This window comes from Ambystoma mexicanum, chromosome 3q (genome assembly GCF_040938575.1).
Source record: "Ambystoma mexicanum isolate Mex_15411 chromosome 3q, UKY_AmexF1_1, whole genome shotgun sequence".
In the NCBI taxonomy this organism is placed as follows: Eukaryota; Metazoa; Chordata; class Amphibia; order Caudata; family Ambystomatidae; genus Ambystoma; species Ambystoma mexicanum.
In genome coordinates, this window is record NC_090926.1 from 1,001,201,945 (window position 1) to 1,001,225,085 (window position 23,141).

Sequence of the window (23,141 nt, forward strand, 5' to 3'; positions counted from 1 at the left end):
CCCTGTGTTTTCCAATTGATCATCAGTGGCGAATGGAAAGATATTGACCTACCTAAGTACTGTGCCAGTTCAATTTGTGCTTGATGTCCCTTGGCCATGAATATATAGTCGATTCTCATGTGCAGGGAGTGGGGTGAGGAATAGTAAGAGTAACCTCTTTCTGCGGGGTGTAGTTCCCTCCACACATCCACCAGGTCCAGGGTTTCCACCATTGTGTTTAGCGCCCCTGTTGCGGTGTCATTTTTAGTTTCCGTTGGTTTAGACCTATCCATTTCCCAGTCCCTAACACAATTGAGGTCCCCTCCCCATATGATGAAACTCTCTCAGCATTGGGCTAGTTTGGCCCCCAGTGTGTCCAAGTGTTTTGGGATCCCGTGGTTGCGGAAATGGAAATATGAATTTATTATACAGACCTCCGTCAGCTCAATGCATCGCCCTTACCATCAGGTGCCTGCCCTCTGGGTCTGCTTCCCATCTCAGTAGTTTGAATGGGATTGCTGGGCTTACCCAGATGAGCACCCTCCTGATGTATCTGGAGTAGGGGACACCATAGCACTGTCTGTCCCAGTGTTCTATTACTGCAGCCATAGTTTTCTTAGTCAGATGGGTCTCTTGTAGCAATGCGATGCCCACCCTCTTCCTGTTAAGGAAGGATTTCACCCGGTTCCTTCACATGTATGTTCCCAGACCTCGAACATTCCAGGTCATCACTTTTCACATTTCAGTGTGTATTCCCCCCCCCCTGCCCCCCTGCCCTCCCGCCCCCCAGTCTCTAGTCGCCATCCCCAAATTCCCCATTGCTTTTTTTCCCAGGTAGCCCCAGCCCCTGGCCCCGCTGTGTAGGGTCACATTCATACGTTTTTCAACACATACCTTGCTCTGTGTAGGGTTCCAACTGTCACAACTTCCAAACTAAAACTAACAAACTGCGCTCAGCTGCCACTTTCCAACCGTGGCGCTCGAGCGCCCCCACATCTGCTTGGCCCATCCGGGCTTTAGCGTGCAGGCTGTGGTGCGTCATCAACTGGCCAACGCTCACCAATCCTTCGGGTGTGTTTGCTTTGTTAGGCAGAAACCTGTGCAGTTCCCTCTGGGACCACTGCAAAAGATTTAGGACTACAGGTGTTTGGCAGTAAACCCACTTGGTAGCAGTCTGTACCACACAGATTCACTTGGTAGCTGTGGCTGAGCAGTCGGACTTCCCTCAAGAAGAGTTAGGCAGTATACAGAGTATTCACAAAAGGTCAAGAGAACACAATAGAACAAGTAAACACTGACCAGGGCTTGGTGTAAAAGAGATATAATTATTTATTTAAAACCACATCTAGAAAAACACACAGGCACTAATAGTAAGCAATTCAAAAACATGTTCACTAAAAGATATACACTCCCTTAAAAGAATATTAGACAAGTCTTAAGTAAAGCCCCACTTATTTTCAGACAGCGGTGAGCGCTTAACGTAGATGGCACTCTAATAATTTGTTTTAAAAAGGGAGAGAAAAGCAGCTAATAAATTGAAACAGATCCCAACACTTTTTCACAAACACAACAAGAGAGGAAGCAAAGTAACACCGTGAATTCAGAGTCAGTAGGCCGGACCCGCTTTAAGAGGATCAAAACGAAATGTGTCCAAGGTCACATGGTTGCAGTGCACAAAAAGTCTTGTAACGGTTCAAAAAGGAGTTGGACCAAAGAAAGGGACCAGTTAGAAGGTCAAGGCGGCCAGCCTAATCCAGAAGGTTAAGGGGTTATTATTACCTTGTAGCAATCTTTAGAAAGGGAGGCCTGGCGGACACGGTACTTTAAAGTGGTGAGAATACTCCAGCGGGGGCAGTTGTTCCTGGCAGCGGATGCAAGTTGGTGCTTCGTCCAGGGGAAGAGAGGATCTCGTCGGGGAGGAAGACAGGAGTCTGTTGCACTGCCAGGGAAGAAGCCAGCCGCGGAGTTTCTCAGGTACAAGGAGCGGTCCATTGTTTCGCGGTTCAGTGGTGAGTGGCTATCCGGCTGCCGGGGTGCTTGGCACGGGCAGTTGGACCACAAACCGGTCTTGGGTGCGAAGAAAAGAAGGTAAACTGGTTGTGCCCACCAGTCGGGGGAAGAAGCCTCTCCAGCCGGGAGATCTTCTCTGTCGTCGGGAAGTGGTGAGTCGGTTCCGCAGTGCTCTACCGGTGGTGTCGTTGTGGTAGGTCAGCTCAGCTTCTCCCTCGTCGGATTCTCAGGTCCTGTGGTGACTTCTGAAGTTCCAGTCCCCAAAGCCCTGCTTTTATGCAGCATACCCCCATTCACTCAGCCTAGCTGTCAATCAAACATGCTAAGTGGTGAGCAGGCCGGCTCACCACTTGGGCCAAACACACAAGAGTGCGACTAGAGTTACCAAGGTAACTCAGTCCAGGGTGCCTAAACCCCCTCCTACCCCCCCTGTGGTACCCAGACAGTGGCACCACTTTTGGAGGCTTCTGTGGCAAAGCCCACCAAAAAGCGGTACAAAGGTCTCGACTTGGGTTGGAGTCACAGAAGAGAACACAAACGCCATTTTAGAATTGAGTCCTGGCAAAAAATACCAACCGGCGAATTAATATTAATTAAATAAACCGACGGTATGTTCGAGGCTATGAGAATTAAATAATTAAAGTTGGTAGCCTCGAAAAACAAGAAATCCAGGTGGTGGCCACCAGGGGGCGCGCAGGCAATGGCTGCCTGAATGTACTGCTCTCCCCGAAGCCAGGCGTCTAGAGAGAATTGAGCCCCCCCCCCCCGAAACCTCCCCGGCGGGCCCAACGCGGTGATTGGGACGGGTGAACCCTCTGGGCACCCCATGAGAGCAGGAGCGGAGTCCGACGACCCCAGGGTTCCCGAGATCGGGACCAGCAGGAGAAGGTGCGGCCTGGGCGGCCCCGACACCAGAGGAGAGACAAGGCCTTACCACACTGGCACAAGGCCGGAGGCACTGCGAGCCCGGCAGCGGTTCGGGAGACCGGCTCCCTTAAGCCGTCCGGATCAGAGAGGCGACGGAGCAACGCCCCCGGCCCGGGAGACGGTCCCGGAGTGCCCGCAGTCAGCACCGCTCGAGCGAAGCGGGCCTGCGTGCAGACGCCCTCCGCCCCCATCAGGAGTCCCTGAGGTGGGCTGCCGCGGCCCTCGGAGCCCCAGAGGAAGGAGGTGAGGAGAGAGCGGCGGCGGCGACGCGAGGAGTCCCGGACCCGCTCCCCCTCTGGCACGGGTGGGGAGATCCCCCGCACACCCTGAATAAGCGCAGGGGGGGCCCCCGGACCGTGTCGGCCCCGGCCGAGAGGGTCCAGTGTTGGGCGCCCCGAATGACAGAAGCACCGTCGCCAGAACTGGGGGTAGTTGGGGTGAGGCCCCTACCCATTGTTGGTGGGGCGTGTGCGCCCCCCCCACACCACAAGAGCCTTTAGGCTGGGCGTCGGGGTTACAGTGCCCTCCGCCCCCGACAGCCCAGGCCACACACGACACCCTCCCACGGGGTGGCCAGGAGAAGCCCCGGACCATTGTGGCAGACTTCGAGCGGGGTGTGAGGCCCCCACCCAGGGATTGGTGGGGCGTGTGCCCGCCCCCCCCTCCCCCAAGCAAATATTAGCCCCCAAGAAACAGCCAAGAATCATCCGATTCGCGAGTGGGGTGGCCTCGCTTGACCTTCCCCCCCCCCCCCTTGCACCCACCCCCCTGGGGCGCCCCGGGAGGGAAACAGAGTACTGACCCGGAGTGGGCCCTCCGCCTGGGCGGCGGGGGTCGATACGGCGAGGTGCAGGTAAACACCAGATGAACTGGCGAGAAGCCTTACAGGGATACCGCTTCCAGGAGACCCCCAGAGGTAACAAGAGTACGAACCACAAACGAACTATGGCCCAATCAGAGGACGCGGCTCCCTCCTCGGCAGCAATGGAAAGAGGCTTTGCCTCGATCTTGCAGGAAATCAGGGACATGCGCTCCGATATAGCCCAGAAGTTTGAGAAAATGGACCAGAGGGTGGACAAGGTCGAGGATAGACTATTACAAGTGGAGGCCAACCAATCTTCATCAGTAGCCCAGGACATACAACTATGTATGAGGCTGGAGGCCCTGGAGAAGAGGGACGAGGAAAGGGCCCGACAGATGGACGATTTCGAAAACAGGGAGAGGCGGAACAACCTCAGAATCTTTGGGGTACCTGAAGCGGAGGGGGAGACGGAGAGGGACGTCACCCGAGTAGTGAGGGACATCATCACCCTCCTATTCGCAGAGGAGATGACAACCAAGCTCACATTTGACAGAGTGCATAGGGCAGGGGGCAGAGCGGGGGCCCCCGGTCAATTTTGGTCCGGTTCCACTATTACTCGGAGAAGACAAAGGTGCTGGAGGAGGCTCGAAAGACCAGAGAAATCACCTACAATAATGCCCAGGTCTCAATATATCAGGATCTCTCCGCCTACACGCTGGCCAAGCGCAGAATGTGCCGACCCCTTATGCTACTACTCAAAGAAAAGGGCGTGCGCTATAGATGGGGCTACCCCTTCTCCCTGAATTTTGAATACATGGGCCAACGCTCAACCCTGATCACGGAAGAAGACATTCGGGGAGCTATTCAAGAGTACATGGTGGACTCGTACCCCCAGAGGGGACCGGTGGGACCAGAGAGCTTCAGAACAAATAGCCCCCGTCAATCCGGAGAGAGGAGACGGCGAACAGGTGCAAGGAAATTTCGAAAAATGAACACTCCATCCCCAGCGAAAGCGGGAGAACGAAACGACCCAGAGGACTGAGAACGGGGGCAACCCGCTGAATCCGGGACGGATGTGCGCAGATTCAGAGACTCTACCACCACTATCGTCCCCACGAACAGCAAGTATAGGGGACATACGGACGGCTTACAGCCGGGGGGGAACATTGGGGGCTCAAGGGGATGAGCTTTATGCGTGAATTGCCTGGCCGAGGTGGGCAGGCTGGTGGTTCGGCCAAAAGCCAGCAATGGCGGAACTAATTGGCTGGACGCCGGGGAGGGGGGTGGGGGTGTTTACGGGAGTTGGGGTTGTTCAGATATGGTTGGGGTACGGGGGCAGTTGTGGTGTTCTAAGCCCCCCTGGGGGGGAGGGGAAGGGAACAAAGGGGACCACAAAGTAGAACCAAGGGAGCACGCGAGGAAAAGAGTTATGAGGGCGTTGACCGAGAGGGAGGGAATCTGGGATTATGGCTCAGTCTGCCTGCCCTGGGAGTGGGCTCCCTTAATGTACGGGGCTTAAACACCCCCACAAAGAGATCCCTGGTCTGCAGAGAGTTTAGAAGGGCCACCCTCGACCTCCTCTTTTTGCAGGAAACTCACTGGCCACGGGGGGAAGGAGCCCAAAATGCGGGTAGGAGGTATTGGGGAGGTCTTCAGTGCATCCCACAAAAATAAAGAGAGGGGTGGCCATCTTGGTGGTGAGTAATGTGGGGTTCGAGAAAGGCCGTGCTGAAAGACCCAGAGGGTCGCTACCTGCTGCTGCGGGGATCCCTGCAGGGGGCCCCACTTACCCTAGCCGTTGTCTACGGCCCAAACAAAGGCCAAATCCAGTTTTGGGAGGAGGTGAGGGACAAACTCAAAGGCTTTGTCCACGGGACGGTGGTGGTGGGGGGGGGGGACTTTAACATGGTCTTAGACCCATCCCAGGACAGGAAACGAGCTGGTCCCCAGGCCCCCAGGGCATCTGATGAGATCACGGCACGTGGCTTCCGGTGGGACAACTCGGAGCTGGGCCTGGTAGACACGGTCCCGACCCCTAGAATGAACACCCCCCTCTTCACTTACTACTCATCTGTACACACGTCATTTTCCCGGATAGACTATGTCCTGGTGGACGAGACCTTGTACCCATTTGTCACTGGCCATAGGGTTGACCCAGTCCCCTGGTCTGACCACGACCTGGTCCGAGTCACCATAGCAAGAGGTGGGCTAAACGAACATAGGGGGAGATGGAAGTGTAATGATTCCCTCCTGAAGGACGAGGTCCTAGCGCAGGAGGTACTTGACGCCATTGCAGATTTCTTTGAACTCGATGAGAACGGTGAGGTGCGAACACACCCTGTGGGACGCCTTTAAGGCAACCCTATAGGGAGTCCTGATCAAATTGGGAGCCCAGAGGAAAAGGGAAAGGGAAGCCCAGGAACGGTATCTGAGGGGAAAAATCGCCCAACTCCAACCGGGAGGCCCCCTACGGAGCCCCTAGATCGTGACCGGGTGGCCGCCCTGGACGACTACAGGCTCCAACTAAAAGACCTCTTCCTCCACAAAACAGAGAGAAGCCTCCACCTGGTTAAACAAAAGTATTATGAAAAAGGGGACAGGGCGGACAGGATCTTAGCTTGGAGACTGAGGGAGATACAGAGAAGCAGAATGGTGAAGGCAGTGAAGAACGAGGTGGGGGAGCTGGGTTATGACACTCACCACATTGGGGAGGCCTTCCGCCGGTACTATGAAAGGCTATACTCGTCCGAATACAAGGGGGACAGGGGGAGATCGAGGAATTCCTAAACTCCATACAGATCCCGTCCCTGACCAGGGAGATGGCAGAGGGGTTGGAGGGTCCGGTGACCGAGGAGGAGGTGGAACACGCGATTAGTGGCATGAAGGTGGACACTTTCCCGGGCGAAGATGGCTATTCAGTCTACTTTTACAAAAGGTTTCGGTCGGCCCTTGCCCCCCACCTGGTTAAGGTGTTCAATGCGGTACTGGAGGGGGGGTCCTCTCCCAGACTCCATGATGGAGGCAATCATCGTAGTGCTCCCCAAGGACGGCAGAGACCCCTCGGAGTGCTCCTCCTACCGCCCGATTTCCCTGCTGAATATTGATGTCAAGATCCTGGCCAAGGTTATTGGGAGCCGGGTGGAGGAGATCCTGCCGAAGCTGGTCCACGGTGACCAAGTGGGGTTTGTTAGGGGGAGACAGAGCTCAGATAATATATTCGTAAAACTATAGACTTGTTTCACTACGCCCAGGTGTCGGACCTAGACGCGAGCGTCCTTTCCCTGGACTCGGAAAAGGCATTCGACAGGGTTGAATGGAGGTTCATGGAACTCGCCCTTCAGAAGATGGGCTTCGGGACACACATCAGGGACTGGGTGGCCGCGTTATACAGGGCCCCAAAGGCCAGAGTCCAAGTGAATGGTAGATTGTCAGACCCATTCCCCCTATCACGGGGAACAAGGCAGGGATGCCCACTCTCCCCGCTGATCTATGTCCTAACTATGGAGCCCCTGGCAATAGCAATCAGAACACACCCAGACATCAGGGGGATCAGGAGAGGTGATGTAGAATTTAAGCTCTCCCTGTTTGCGGACGATATCCTGGCCTACCTGGTGGACCCAAGATCCTCACTCCCCTCCCTGCTGACCGCATTTGGGCGCTTTTCGGGCTTAAAGATTAATACATCTAAATCAGTCCTGCTCCCCATGAGAACTCTGGACCTGGGCCTGGACTCCCGGGACAGTCTGGGGGGGATAGCGGTGGAGAAGGCCTCTATTCGATACCTGGGGATCCTTCTAACCAGGGACCTATCCAATCTCGCCCCCTCTAACTATGACCCCGTTATGTCACAGGTCACCGCCGATTTAAGGAGATGGGGCTCCATGATCCTGTCCTGGTATGGCCGTATGACGGCAGTGAAAATGAACATACTTCCGCGCTTACTATACCTCTTCACTGCTCTCCCCACCAGCGCCCCGACCAGACCTTTAGGGTCCTTCAGAACGTGGTGCGCGAGTTCGTATGGCAGGGCAGGACCCCGAGGACTGCGAAGGCCGTCTTTACCTTACCTAGAGAGGAGGGGGGGGTTCAGGCTGCCTGACTTCCACATTTACTTCCGCGCCGCCCAATTGCACGTCCTCCTGGAACACATGAAGGAAGGGATGGACACATACTGGTCGTACCTGGAGGACATGGATGCGCACCCACTCAAGGTACGTGACCTCCTATGGGCCCCACACAAATTCATCCCGAACAGACTCAAATCTCATCCAACACTGGGAGTTCTCTGGGCAATCTGGAGGGTGGGCCCCCAGACGGCACATCTGACATCATGGCTGTCCCCGATGGCATCCCTTTGGGGTCATCCCCTCAGACTGGGAAGCAGGGGGTTCCGTAACGCACAGTCCTGGTCAGACTCAGGGATGGAATGGGCTGGACAAATGTTTAAAGAGGGGGAATTCCTGCCATATGAAGATTTGAGGGACGCCCTCGGGCGGATGTCAATCGCCATATTTGAGTACCTCCGCTTGAAGGGAATCTTATGTGATCAATCATGGGGCCAAAGTCTAAAGAGACAGATGACCCCCCTTGAGAAACTACTCGATACTGCGACCTCCAGGAAGGGGGCGGTATCTGCAATGTATAAAATTTTGAACACTGTTGACCTGGGGAGAAGGAGGGGGTTCTGCACTTTTTGGAACGAACTGGCTGGGGAAGAAATCTCGAAGGACTCCTGGTCGAGGATATTTAAAATAGCTTTCCACGGGAACTTGTTCACAGCGGACATGGAGCACAACTTTAAGATCCTACAGGGGTGGCATAGAGACCGCGTCAAACTGTCAAAAATGTTACGGGAATATCCCCCGCCTGCCCAAGGGGATGTGACCAGGTAGGCACGAGGGGCCACATGTGGTGGCACTGCCCAAAAGTGCAGGCATACTGGGAGAGGGTAAGGGGTTGGATCGCTGAAGTCACGGAGGAACTGCTTCCCCATAATCCCCTGACAGTGCTGCTGGGCCTTCCCCCAGAGGACACGGATGTATACAGATACCCGAGAATGTGGGAAACAATGCTGAGGGCTGGGAGGGTGGCCTTGGCCCAGAAATGGAAAAGCAAGGAGACCCCCGCAAAGGAGGACTGGCTACTAAAGGTTAAGAACATGTTTTTGATGGACAAATTAACGGCGATGATGAACAATGACATGAATTCCTTCCAGGCTAACTGGTACGGGGTGCAGCAGATCTGGGGATGGGAGATCCATTGATTCTCCGGGAGGGAATATGGATGGAAAAGGGCGCCCACGGCCCGGGGGACAGCGGACGTCATACAGCCAAACATGCAGTCGAAATGTTTGCTCTTTCCCGAGCTCCGGTCACACAAAGTGTGCAACGCGTCTCCCCGTAAAGGGGGTTCTACTGGGACTAAGTTATTGGGGGGGAGGGTTCGTCTTCTTGGGAGGTTGAGGGGGGGGGGGGTCTTTTCCTTTTTTTTCTTCCTTTTTTTTTTTTTCTCTTCTTTTTTGGGCCTGTGACTTGTATACTCTTTGGTAAAGCTTTCAGCCCGTTTGTTATATTATGAAAATGTCAATAAAACTAAGTTTAAAAAAAAAAGTTGGTAGCCTCGAACAATGGGAAAATCCCATAGGCAAATATTCGCGGTCGAATATAAAAAGTAGTTTCCACTGCCACCAGCCAAAACTCAGTCGAGGGGGCATGTCTCCGTCCCCCCGATCAACAGACCCCGGGGCAATCGAATTGCCCCGACCAGTATGTCCACAATATGATGGTTGGTACTGGTTTCTGTTAATAATTTGGGACTAGTAAAGCCAATGGTGACTTTACATGCCCTGGGAGACAGTAGTCCGTCCCAGGGTATGAAGTCTATGGTGGGCTGTCACTATGACACCCCTGTGTTACTGCACGGAGGGTGCTGTGTAACACACATAGTAAAAACACATGAGGCCCTATGGCGTAAAGGACCCCTTAAAACACATCGACAGTCAAAGGAACACCATAAATCATGTCCAAGAGTGGGAGAAAGAGTCTCACTCTTGGCAGGAGAAAAAAACAAACTCCAGAAATCCAGCAAAGCTGCTGGGGGACTCACTAGGTTAGGAAATTCAGCCTAAAGAGAGAATTCTCCCTAACATGCTCGCTCTGTTCAAGGGTTCAGATTTGCTCCTGCCATTTGGTAATGCAAAGTGTCTTGTTGATTTGTGTTCTTCACTCTCCCATTTGCTGTTGGCAAATCCCATCTGCCCCCCGTTCCTTCCTGCGGACCACCTGTTATTCACGTGTTTGCTTCTTGGCCATCGTCCAGGTTGTTGTGTTCCAGCCACATTGTGGCCGCCTCCGGTGTTTCCAGGAAAATGGCCGTCCTTTATAGAGCACCTTGAGCCTGGCCGGGTACATTAGCATATACTTGAGGTTCAGTTTACTTAGCTTGGTCTTGATTGGCACAAATGAATTCCTTGCTCTTTGTACTCCAGGTTTGTAGTCCTGGTATATGGCTACATTGGCATTATCACGGCAAATCTCCCCTCCCTCTCTGGAGAATTTCAGGATGGTCTCCCTGTCGCACACGTTTAGTATCTTTGCTATCATGGGGCGTGGATGCGATTCTGGTGGAGGTCTCTTTTGCAGGGATCTGTGTGCCCTTTCTACCACGAACCCCTGTGACAATGATTCTGCCCCAATTTCCTGCAGGATCATGTTTTCCACAAAGTCTGTCGGTTTGGATCCCTCCATTTCTTCCGGGATCCCCAGAAGGCGCATGTTGTTGCTGCAGGCGCGCCCTTCTGCATCATCCGCTCGGGCTTCTAGTGCCGCGTTCTTCCTTTCCAGCTCTGTTAGCCGCTTTTCTAGTTCTTTGGTGGTTTCTGTTGTCTCTTTGAGCTGTGTTTCAGCGGTAGTGTCCCTTTCGGTGAGGTTGCGGACATCTTGCCTCATCAGCTGTACATCAGATTTAACTTCCTCTATCTTGATATCGATGAAAGCTCTGAGAGCAGCAATTGCTTCCAGCACCTGGCTGTCCTCGGTGGCGGTCTCCTTGTCCATCTGTGTTGTGGGCGCTTCCTGACTGCTGTGCGCCTACCCCTTCTGCTTGGCGGCATTAAAGAAGTCTATAATCGTGTTCTTTGGTGTTGGCATGATTGCACTGCAACCTGAGTAGGATTGGGGTGTGCAGTGTTGGTAGTGCACGCACTACGGGCTTGTGCTGCTGATGTCCCCTTGTTGGTTCTTTCCGTCTGCCCGGCGCCTGTTTCAGGTATGCCAGTCGTGTGCTCTTGCGCTTTGCTCACTGGATCCTGGTCTCAAATTCCAGGGACCCCCGTCCTGTTGTGCAGTGTCGCTTCATTGTGGGCCCCTGGTGCCTAGCCATGTACTCTGGGCGTCCGCTTTGTTGGTCGTAGTGTGCAGTGTCAGGGCGGATCTCAGCACTTTGTGTTGCTTTGTTGTGGCCCTTTGTGTCATGAGGGCTTGTTGCCACCAGTGTCTGTGCTAGATTTGTAATGGATGCAATCTGAGTGGCGTGCAACTCGCCAGCTTGTGCAGCGCCCCTCACGTGTGGGGGTCCCTCAGATGTTCAGGGTTCAGTCCCTGTTTGCCCTGTGAATGTGTGTCAAGTCCCGGATCGCACTCTGTGGGGGAGCAGCTACCATGCATTAGGTAGTTTGCTTGAGGCTGCCTCAAGTTGTGGGTCCGCAGTTGCTGCACATCCCCCTTGGCCGATACTGTAATGTTTCAATTGCGTGGGTGCAGGCTCACATGTTTTTCTCACCTCCGTTTTTGTCCTCAGGTTGGGGCACCTGTCGCTTACCGTCTTCTCCTGATGTCAGACCCGCAGATTGCCTTGCCGGTGCTTAGCTGTGGAGGGCCCCAGCTGGTGTGGCATGCCAGAGCGCCACAGTCAGCCGCCGCGGACTGCATGGGTCAGGACCCTGTGTCAGGGATTTTGAGACGGTCCCGGATTTGTCTTCTCACTGCATTCCTTGATGCCCGCTGTGCGAGCAGTCACGAGCCCACGTACCTTCGGGTACCCGCCGCATGTTTAAGCATGCGGCTGCCTCCCCCTTTGCATTCAGGTGCAGCAGGACCTGTTCCCACACTTGGAGATGTGCTCACTTCATCAGCATTTCAGATTAATCGCTTCTTGGCAGGATAGAATATAGGATTGTGACGGGAGCTCTGGTGAAAGAGTGCTTCACTCCATGGGCTCAAGCCACGCCCCCCTGTGTTACCTTTAAATACACAGCTCTTTTAAAATATTCAGTTTATCTTGAACTCCAATAAGGGGTATGATTATTCCTTTTCCTTTGACTGTTCTTTTTTAACCCTGGCATACTCTCCTGCCAGGGTATTGTGACTTTATCACTGATCCTTAAGGGGCATGGGTTTTCCCTTTTGTATTCGTTCTCACTGGCCCACGGTTTTAGGTTTACTTCTCTTCTCACTCCTGGTTAAGTCTACTGCCAGGATATCATTTCTGCTTCTTGGGTACGGTTCCCAGACTCGTACAGTGCCTAGTTTACTATCCTGCCAGGGCTTTTATATCCTTTCATGGGTGTGAATCCCAGACTCCCACTTTGCTTAGTTCGCTATCCTGCCAGGGCTTTTCCGTTCTCCACTCACGCCTCTTTTATCCAAGAAATAATGCTTTTCCTGCATTGGGTCACTGACTCTTTCTCAGCAAAGTTATTATTGGTATCAACTCCACTTTTCAAATATTGAGCCACCAACCCTTTCTTAACACTGGTCGTATTCATGTAAATGTCCTTTTCCAAGCATTGGGTCACCGACCCTTACTTCACACTGTTTTTGTATCAGTTCCTCCCAGTTACTGTAATTGGGCTTTCTCGCGCTGTTGATGATATGCAACACTCACTCTCAAGCACTCTGGTAACTCACTCACTCTCTCTGGGCTTACCAGGCAGCTCTGGCATTCCACGTATCCTTCCTTAGGTTTGCTGATTGGGGGTGGTTGCAATAGCCATTTGGCTCACGCTTCATCTTCCTTTGCTTCTGGCGGCTCCAGCTTCCTGTAGCAATAAAGCAGTGAGCTTCTCTTGGCCCAGTCTTTGTGCACGCCATTCTCGCAAACCTCTACGCCGCCTTCCACAGTGTGCTCGCTTCCGGCGTTCCAACTCAGCACATGCTGTGTTCCGCTGCAGTATCTGCCTCTCCCTCGTAGTCTGTTCAGCTGTGTGTGCTTTAAACTTCCTGGCATTAGTTAACACTTTCCAAAGACTAGACCGCAGCGTTTGCTTGCCACTTCTGGTCATCCTCATGGGTCCATCCCTCTTACTCATCGCAGTACTAAAAAAAGGGGGGAGTAACGAAAGATTGGCTATTCTTTATCTGCATCACAATAAGCCATAAACGCATATTGCATATATAATTAAGAATTACATATGAAGGTTTATTTTGATTTGGTGTTTTCCTTCCTCTCTGGAGTTTGTCCTCCCTTATGTTGTCCTCCTGCAGAGACCCACCCTGAGAGTCAGTCAGGTAGCGTCTGCCTTTCTCAGACCATGTAAAAGAAGCTTTCCTCCAGAGAATCCATGGCAATGTTGCTAGGTTTGTCACACCACTGTATCCACCCAAGCCTCTTGTTAGGCAGAAACCTGTGCAGTTCCCTTAGGGAACACTGCAAAAGATTTAAGACTACAGGTGTTGGCAGTAAACCCACTTGGTAGCAGTCTGTACCACCCAGATTTACTCTGCTGATACTTCACTGGGACATCTCCGACTGCTTTTCTTGCACTGGATCCTGTGACTCACATGATAGGGTTTGTTTCATTCATCTGTGGCTTTAGGTTCATATGCTTAGCTAGTCCATCAAGGATTTAACTGAGACAGTCATGGGTGATGTCATCACTCACCTCCACAAAACCACTTCTTGGTGTTTGGTTAGTGCACCTCTTGTGCTTGATTGCTTTTGGTGATTCCTCTGATCCTTCCAGGGACCTTCTTTGGGTCCAAACTGCTTTCAGGGCCATGTGTGAAGATTATTTACTCGTCTCCATTCGGTAACGTTTGGCCATTGTTTGCTATGGTCACATGCACATAGCCTTGAGGCTTGGTGGGGGTAATTGTGTTTCTAAGGCCCGTATGTCCTACAGGAAGTCCAGTTGGACTTCTATGAACTGTTTGAACATCCAGTGGCTCTGAGACAATGTTCTGTATTTTTAGTTATTAAACAGTATATTTTGTAATTAAATCCTATGTACCGTTTTATTATATAAATAATCTATCTTTTGATCTCTATTGTGTGGCTCCCCTTCCCTGATTGTATTCTAAGTAAACGCCCTGTAAGCAAAGTGGACTGACATTTCTGGGTCCTAGAAATTGATCCAAAGAAAAATGTCCCTAACACTTGTTACCCCTCTTAGATGCCATGCGTAAAGCCTAACGAGAAGTGCAAGCGCTCCATGTTGGTCACTGACCTGCATATGTCTTGTCTGGCCTCACCCTCACCTATAGTTGCGCCTCTTGTACCAATCCATGCACTCTAAGAAGGCCAAGAAACAATGTGGCCAAAGAACAAATTCTTGTGCTCCAGCCATTTTACAGCACTAGCCACGTTTACTAGCCAGACATGGTCAATGCAAATGTGCACAGAAAAAATACTGCACAAATGGTGAAAATGTATCTGCTGCCACCATTTTCTTTAGGAGGAACCAAGGAAAAAGGGGTAAAGCCACATAAATCAATTAGAAGGGGACCTCAGAAATGGACTTCGGTTTACATTCAGTGGTCCCACAATTACTAACACCGGTCTGCAACAGTACCTTGCCAATATGATTCTGGTTCCACGGATTATGCATGATTCCTATCATAATCCACAAAACCAACAAGCTAGTGGAGGCCATATCTAGTCTCCCCAAGGGGAAGGCGCCTGGTCCCGAAGGGCTAACGGCTGAATTTTTTCAGGAGAATGTAGCAATATTGGCCCCCGAACTGCTTGGGGTTTGGGATGAGTCACTTCAATCGGGTTCCCTCGCCCCGTCATTACGAGAGGCCGTTATCACGGTTCTGCTCAAGCCCGGTAAGCCTAGCGACGACTGTGGATCATACCGGCGCCCCTCATTGATGAACTTGGATACTAAAATCTTTGCCAGGGTGATCGTAAACCACTTCCTACCTGTTATGTCATTTATGGTACACGATGACCAGTCAGACTTTGTACCTGGGAGGTCCACGTCTCATAATATAAGAAGGCACCTCAACGTTATGTCACGAATCAATCAGGATGTGAGTGCGGTTGCGGTCACCCTGGACGCCCAGAAGGCCTTCGACATGGTGTCCTGGAAGTATATGTGGCTCGTCCTTGAGACCATGGGTATTTGCCCCAGAATGATAGCATATATCAAGCTACTTTACACCTCCCCGGTTGCCAGGGTTCGTGTCAATTCCCAAACGTCCGCCCTGTTCCCTCTCTTCAGGGGCACCCGTCAGGGATGCCCATTCTCCCCAATTCTATTCGCCCTGGCCTTCAAACCCATGGCGGACTTTAAGGAACGTCACGCATGTAAAGGATACGACTTCAGGATACCCCCGAAATGATCTCGCTCTACGCAGACGATGTCTTGCTGTTCGTTAGAGACCCAAGCGCCCATCTTGGCCCAATCCTGCATGACATCACCCGCATTGGTACATACTCTGGCTTCACCATCAATTATTCTAAGTCCGAACTCTTCCCTCTCACGAGCTCCACAGTCCAACCCGCCACAGAGTATCCTTTACACTGGTTCCCTGATGGGATTAAATATCTGGGAATTTAGGTGTCCCTGACCAAAGACGCCCCCCTAGCTAATAACTACCGGGCTGCAGCTGAACTGGCGGAATCCAATATAGCGCGCTGGCGCTCTCTTCCGTTATCACTAGCGGGTAGACTATCACTGGTGAAAATGATACTGCTCCCTAAACTGCTGTATGTATTCACAAATGTCCCTGTATGGCCCGGTGGGAAGTACTCTGCAGATCTACATAAACTGTGTGCTCAGTTTCTATGGCACTCGGGAGCTGTGCGTAAAAAATGGCTGGCATGACTCTTCCCTACGACAAAGGTGGGTTCACTGCTCCGGATCTGACACTGTACTGGATCGCAGCGCAGGCACAGTTTGCCTCCTACTGGTACCCTGTCCTCCCCAGCCCCCCCCTCCCACACCCCCCCCTCAGATGTCAAGCTGGAAACTCTAGCTGCTTCTGACACCAACATAATGTCTTTGATCTTACACCAATGATATGAACCAGACTCCACCATAGACCCGGTCCGAACCACCTTGCTTGCCTGTTGGCGGTTATTTGCTGCGGATGCCGAGGAACACCCATACTACAAGTGGCTCCCTGCTTGGCGGTTCCCAGGGCTGGAACCCACAAACGACATAGTCCTGGCACGACACTGGCAGGCACTGGAATACCTAGCCTTAACAGACTTCTACCCAGATTGGCTGTTCATTACACCGCAGACATGGAAACTGGGTCATTCGGGACCACCAATGGAATTACTACAATACTACAGACTTTGCGCTGCCTTCCGTGGCGCATGGCCTGAATTCCCTAATGAACCTCCTGATTCCCCTGGGATTTCCTATATTGCCAACTTGGGTGGGGCCCACGGGGTGGTGTCCTCCCTATACAAACTCCTCCTCACTGCTGCCCCGTTACAGCCCTCCAGGGCCCGGGGTGACTGGGCGTCTGAATTTGATGTAGAACTCGCAGACCAAAAATGTGCTCCCACACTAATAAAGTCTCTCTGAACTTTCGATATCGCACCATCCAGTATAAATTGTTAAACAGGCTATACTACACCCCGCGTAGGATCTCCAGATTTGGCCGTTCTGATCCAAAGCTCTGCCCTCGCTGTGGTGTGGAGGAGGCGGGCCATTTGCATATGTTCTGGGGCTTCCCAAGGCTAACTGCATTTCGGGAGGAGATCCTGAAAACCCTGTCGGAAATTTGTGACACTGTTATAGAGCCTGACCTGCTTGGAGTACTGTTTGGGGTATGGGGGGGCCGAGGGAGCCAGAGGGGAGGCTACGTTCTTAAATGTGAGCTGTATAATTGCTAAAAAGTGCATTCTGCAGAACTGGAAGTGCTCTGCCACTCCTACCTTCCAGAAATGGTTGAATTTATTGACTTGGTCTCGGAACTGTGAGGAGGAATGCCTCCATACCCTCCCGACCCGGTCTCTGCCTAAAAACATCTTGGCTACCTTTAACAGCTATCTTAATGACCTAGATAATCCCCCCCTCTGCAGACGACTCACCCTAATCATCTTTGCTAAATGCCATTTTACCGGATGCTCTGAGGTGCCGCATTTCCTACGCGGCCATCTCCCATTGTCCTTATTTGCCACTGTACCTTGTTGTGTAATTTTGTCATTTATTGCTGCTCTGATGCGTGTGTATGTTATTTGCCTCTGTCAACAAAAATAAAAGTAAAAAAAAAAAAAGTTTTCCACAAAACCAGAATTATATTGCCATGGTACTGTTGCAGACCGGTGTTAGTAATTGTGGGACCACTGAATGTGCACCCTAGTGCAGGTGTGAACCTGTCTTTTATTGCTTTGTTTTCAACAGCACAGTTGCCACTGCTTCAGTCTATTGAGACGTTGCAATGTGACGACTTGGAGACCCAAGCCGGAGGGATGTTTGTCTGGCTGCACATCTTGATTACAGAACTTTACAGCTGTGCTTACCATAATTACGGCAACACCTTTGTTTGCCCTGATGAAGGCTTGGCCTTGAAAGAAATGTGGCCGTTGACAGATGAAACTCGAGTAGGCGGTCGTTCAATGCAACCCCCAAGTGCAGTTTCTTTCTCTTTGTGTGTATTATAATTAGCCACTTAAACAATTTGTGTGTGGTGAGCCAACACATAAATGTCTCAATCTGGTTCGGTTGCCTTTTTTTGTTTCTGAGATTCATTTTTCTGCTTATTTTGCATCACTTTGGCCACGGGGTATTGCTTCTTTTAGTCTTCTGCTTTTTTTCTCTTTGTGGTACTTGTTTTCTGTTGAATTAGGTACTCAGTTTCCATTTTCTAATACTTCAGATTATTTCATTTTTGTATGTAAGTTTTACATGGCGAAAATTACATGTTTTTGTAAATTCTTCAATTATTTCTGTTTGTTTTTTATTAATTTTTTCGAAACTTGGTAAGTAATGGACCTGTTTTTGCCTTTTCTTATTAACAAGTTTGTCTTTAGGCACATATAAAAGGCACCTCTAAAAGTAACCAAAAAGCCCCAGCTTAAAAGACTAGGGTGATACAAAAGTATCCCCACTGCACTGCATGGTAAGATGCTGTGTGCACTGTTAAAAAGTTACCCCACCAGGTAAAAAGTAAAAAGACAAGTGGAAACATAGTTTCCAAGTACTGATAGTCTGAAGGACTGATCAGTTTCCCCATGACAAATAAGCAAAATGCCACAGTAGTGAATCTGAAGGCTTAATTTCCCCGTACAAAGTCAGGAAAAGTTTGAAAACTAAGGCAAAAGGTTTGAGGGTCCATAGAATATGGAAGGAAAGTTACCTAAAAGATAAATCTTTCTAACACACTAAAATTAGAAGAACACACACCTTCTCTGGTGAAAAGTTGGCCAGGCGCATGAGAGGACAGGGGTGGCCCGGGAAGGTGATGAGTGTTAACTTGAAGAGCTAAAACTCTGTCAAGTTGATTTTCTTCTCTGCTATGAAGAACAAGGGGAATGATAATGGGCACAAATTCAGCTATGCTAAGTTGTTGTTTTGATCTCTTAAACAGGCTCAACAGCGAGAGCTGACAGTCCGTCATGTCAAGGAGGCAGAGAAGGAGCTCAACCACCAGCTAAAACTGCAGAGAGAGCAGTATGAAGCCACTATTCAGCGACACCTGACCTTTATCGACCAGGTAAGGCGATTATTCACGTCCCGCTAATTACATGAGGGATGGATCCAGCCAACACATGGCCAATTTCAAGCCACCTTAACTTTGCATTTTAAGATAGGCCTTTGGATGAATGGTTCTCCCTATATCCACAGTACTGAAAACCGTTTATGACAGGTTGTTATTTTGTTAGCACAGCTTCATGTGCATTGGGGCAAGTAACCTGATCCTGGTCGGTGGAGGTTGCGCCTTTACCATGCTGGCTCTCAACGCTACCTCCAGACTCCATATAACACAAAGGACTCGGAAACAACTTTAAGATTGCTGCCGCTGCGATGCCATACATTGCCTGGACCTTCCTGCTGTGCATTAGGCACCCGGCTGCCTCCCGCCTCTTAATTGGCAGACCCCCTCACCAAATGAGTGGGCTGCCTTGAGCTGGGAGGCGAAGCCGGCCCTCCTCCTAAGGGCCCCGCTCTAAGGCTTCAGGACCTGTCTTTCCCGGTCTTCCCGGGATTACTGGTGCCGGTTCGACCCAGTGGAACGATACACGAGGCACTGCAGTCCCTGCAACAGGTACACTACACCATGAGCCTATCTTCCAAAGTGTTGCTACACTATGACTCTCAGAACTTTTCTCTGACGCTTCATATCTGCCAAGATAATATTGTCATGCTATAACTGGTACGACGCCGCATGCATTGTTGTAACTACAGTAATTGACTGTGTTTTGATTTACGTAGACCATTGTGCTTTTGAAATCCACAACAGCCGATTCCCTCGGCCGGTCCCCCAGTACCTCTGTTTATTCCCCATCCATAATCGTTCATGATTGTATGTGCTACGTACGTTTACTTACTCTCCCTTGGTCACCCCTCCCTTTTGCCTCTCTGCCCTACACCTATTCACCACCCTTACCTCGCCTCCCCCTCCAAGCAATTCCCTGCCACACCCGTTCACACTGTCTCAACGCATCAATACGCTGTTACCGCTCTGCTGTGTTGTCCATATTAACTATTTGTGACCTACTTTGTAAGCATGTCTGTACCACCCAATCGGGCCTACGCACTAGTATGCTGTTGCCGACCCGCCAAATGGGGCATGCAACATGTCTCTACCGTTCCTAATCTTTGACCTTTGCATTTTTATTCTGCTGCCGCCCTGCTACTCAGGGCCGGGCAACATGTCTGTGCCACCCCCTTATCTGACCTCCACACTGGCTTGTAGTTTGCTGACCCGTGAGAAGGGTCGGGCAACATGCTTATGCCACCTACTCCAGGCTTTTGAATTGGACATTGCTGCCTCCCTGCAACCTGAGGCTAGGCATCATACCCGCACCTCCTATCTTGACTCATGCATCTGTATGTTGCTGCCTCCATGCAAAAGGGGGTGGGCAACACACCAATACCACTTATTTTTGACTAAGCATCTATATGCTACTGCTGCCGCTCTTTAATGTGGGGCTGGCCAACATATCTGTGCTACCTATTCTTGACTCTTGCATTTGTATGCTGCTGCTGACCTGTAAGATGGGTTGGGCAAATTATATTCATTTGCAAGCACGATGTAACTAAACAAACTGCACCCTACCACATGGCGCTATGCAATATGTATGTAACATCTGCACTAGCAATTATGTAACCAATTAAGCCTTCTTCTACAGCACCACGATGCTTGAGGGCAGTTGTGTGCTCTATAAATATAAATAACCCATAAATAACCCACGATCCGCTGCGCTCCCCAGCAATTCCTGGCCTTAATCTTTATTTAGTTTCGTTTGAAATGCTTTTCAGGTTTTCTGCACCACCTGCGCTCCCCTGCCACTTCTGTCCTTAATCTTTGTTACAAAATGAATTTCTGGCATTTTCAGCCTTTCATTTAGTTTGATGTGCTTTTTTGGCACTCTGCTGCACCATCGTGCTGCCCCTCGGGGCCCTTCCAGCCAAAGTTTATCCATGCATCACGCTTGGATCGAATTGTGAAGATTAACCATGCGTCACACCTAAATAGAATTGTGGAGTTTAGCCATGCATCAGACTTGGATATAATGGAGAAGATTAGCCATGCTGATCACTAGAGATTAGTAATAGGATTGTGTAGATTAGCAACATAGAAAAACCTACTGAGTAGCCAATGAGCTAGCCACTCTGTTTCTACTTACCCAAACACACCATCTAAACACTAAACAAGCCCACTGGGCAAGCCAACTTATACACTAACACATGCACAACACAATTAACACACACTTTAAACAAACAAACCCGGACACTGGACCTTTCCTCTACGAACACAGCAAGCCAGTGCGTACATCCTTGGATACCTGCAATCTACACATTAAAAACAGACGCACCCCAACACAGAAAACATCCCAAGCATTTGACCTTACCCATACAGATGCAACAAGCCAGTGCAAGCAACCTACCATCTGAAAGCCAACACACACAGACACCAGTTTCTCCTGGTTCTGGACCTATCCTATCACTCTTCCCTCACTAACCAACCCCGTCCACTTTCTTGCAGAACCACGTGAGCGCCTGGAGACTGCCCTTGGGTAGTATCGGTGCGCAGTATAAATAAACATAACGTAACTTATCCAAGAGTGAATGTCCTCCGGTTGGTAACAGGTGGGTTTGCGGTAATTATCCTATGTGAACAACAGAAAGTAAGACATCTCTTCCATATTTCTTTGTTTTTTTAAATATTTAATTTAATGATCACTCTATTCCAAGTAAGAAACATGGGGCTAATTCGGATGTGTATAAACATGTACCTAGTCCCCAGCTCAGGATAACATTTATTTGCAGATATGCAAATGTAGGAGAGGTATCCATGTGTTTAACGAGAAGCTAATAAAAAATTATACTTGCATCAGCAGTTCTCCAAGACTCAACTTCATAAGTTATACTTATGGCTTCCCAGAAAATGTGATGGGAAGCACCAGAAAGCTCTGCCCTTGGATTATCAGCTTATAATAGGCTTGAAAACAGGGATCATGTATCTAATCGTCTACAGTCTCTGCAGAACCCACTGGTTACACAAGTGACATTTAAAATGTCCTTTTACGAAGGTGCCGTGAGGTCTGCTTTGGAGATGACCCACAAGGATATACATGACAACAAATAGCTTGTATTTTAGACAAGTGCTTTCATTGTTATGATTCTCAATGTAGGGTTTCGATGAAAGCACTTGGAAAGTTTATACAGCTGAACTTGACGTTTAAATCTGAGCAGTGTCATGAAAGGGCCAATGTAAAGTGTATTGCTCTTCCAATGTCCACCTCCTCTTTTGGTATTACTCCAAATCATAAGGCACACCCTGTTAAAAATAAATGTGGTAGTCTCACAAGGGCCAAGGACTTTGAACAGGATCACAAGGATGTGGTAAACAGAAAGTTAAAACCTTATACTTAATAATTCTTCAATGTCCTAGCTACCCTAAGCTATCTGCAAAATGTTCCAAGAATTGGCAAACTTCACAAATCCTACTCTTAAATCTCCAGCTCTAGTCCAACACAACAGAACAAAAGATTCTTCCTGGAAAGCTCTTCAAGGGGTGATCTCAACACATCTTCAGTCTTCTCTGGTGTTTCCAGGTTGTACTTTTCCCTGCAGCACCCCTTGCTGCACTTGTTTTTCACCTGCAACCTTCGATATTTGAGATTATCCTATAGGTCTCTCTGACCTTGGCATTCCCAACCTTCTCCAGCATGGGGTCTAGCATGGCTTCACATGCTCATGAATATTCCCCGTCGTCAGGCTGGGAATCCTTGGTAAAAAAGTTTCACTTTCACTTAAAGTGTATTTCTCCTCTAAACCAATCACGGTCCTCTGGGTCATACTGCCCCATCCAACGACAGTCCTCTCCATAAGCCCCTCCTCTGGTAGCCATCTTCAGACTTTTACCACAGTTGTCAGTGTTGGGAGTCCTGTGTGCTCTTATCATGTGTCGACAGTGGTTACCCATTGTCGGTGAAGTTCTGTTCCCCTCAAGGGCGAAGATCAATCGGAGACTCTACAAGGCCTCTTGGACCTACCTCGCACCCTCCGACCATGGAATGTGTTTGTGCAGGTCAAGCACCTGCAATGCCTCTACTGCCTACACCCAGACCACAAGGAAGTAGAGTACGAGATATGCCTTGGTTTCTCCAAGATAATGACAAAGAACAGGGATAGTAGGCTGGTGGCATGACTTAATGCCCAGGCCTCTAACCCTTGCTCCGAGCAGGGTAATGCCTCGCCCAGGACCGGCCGGTCCCAGTAGCAGTCTTCTAAGTCCTTTGATGGTGCCTCATCTGTGGGGGCCCAAGTTAGGGCCAAGAGCAGCAAAGCGGAGTCCACCGGGTTCGCAGCAGAAGCAGGTCCCAAAGTGGATAGTGCGCAAACAGAATCACCTTGCGCCTCGATTGCCAGACTACCATCAAGCTCCTCTTCAGAGAGGAAGTCATCTACCCCGGCTAAACTAGGTAAGAAATCCAAGAAGCTGCGGACAGAGGATAAGAAAGCAGCACAGACCAAGCAGGTTCAACCAGCACAGGCAAAGACCTCGTGTGCAGC

At 50.4% G+C, this 23,141-nt stretch overlaps 1 protein-coding gene across 3 annotated transcripts in view; it reads left to right on the forward strand.

Moving 5' to 3' along the window:
- Positions 1-23,141, forward strand: part of CEP131 (centrosomal protein 131) — a 1,227,592-nt gene that overhangs the window by 334,252 nt on the left and 870,199 nt on the right. For all 3 annotated transcript variants that reach the window (XM_069655164.1, XM_069655163.1, XM_069655162.1), the window contains one exon: positions 18,487-18,612. In XM_069655164.1, the coding sequence (XP_069511265.1) occupies positions 18,487-18,612 (126 nt within the window). The remainder of the gene's footprint in view (positions 1-18,486; positions 18,613-23,141) is intronic.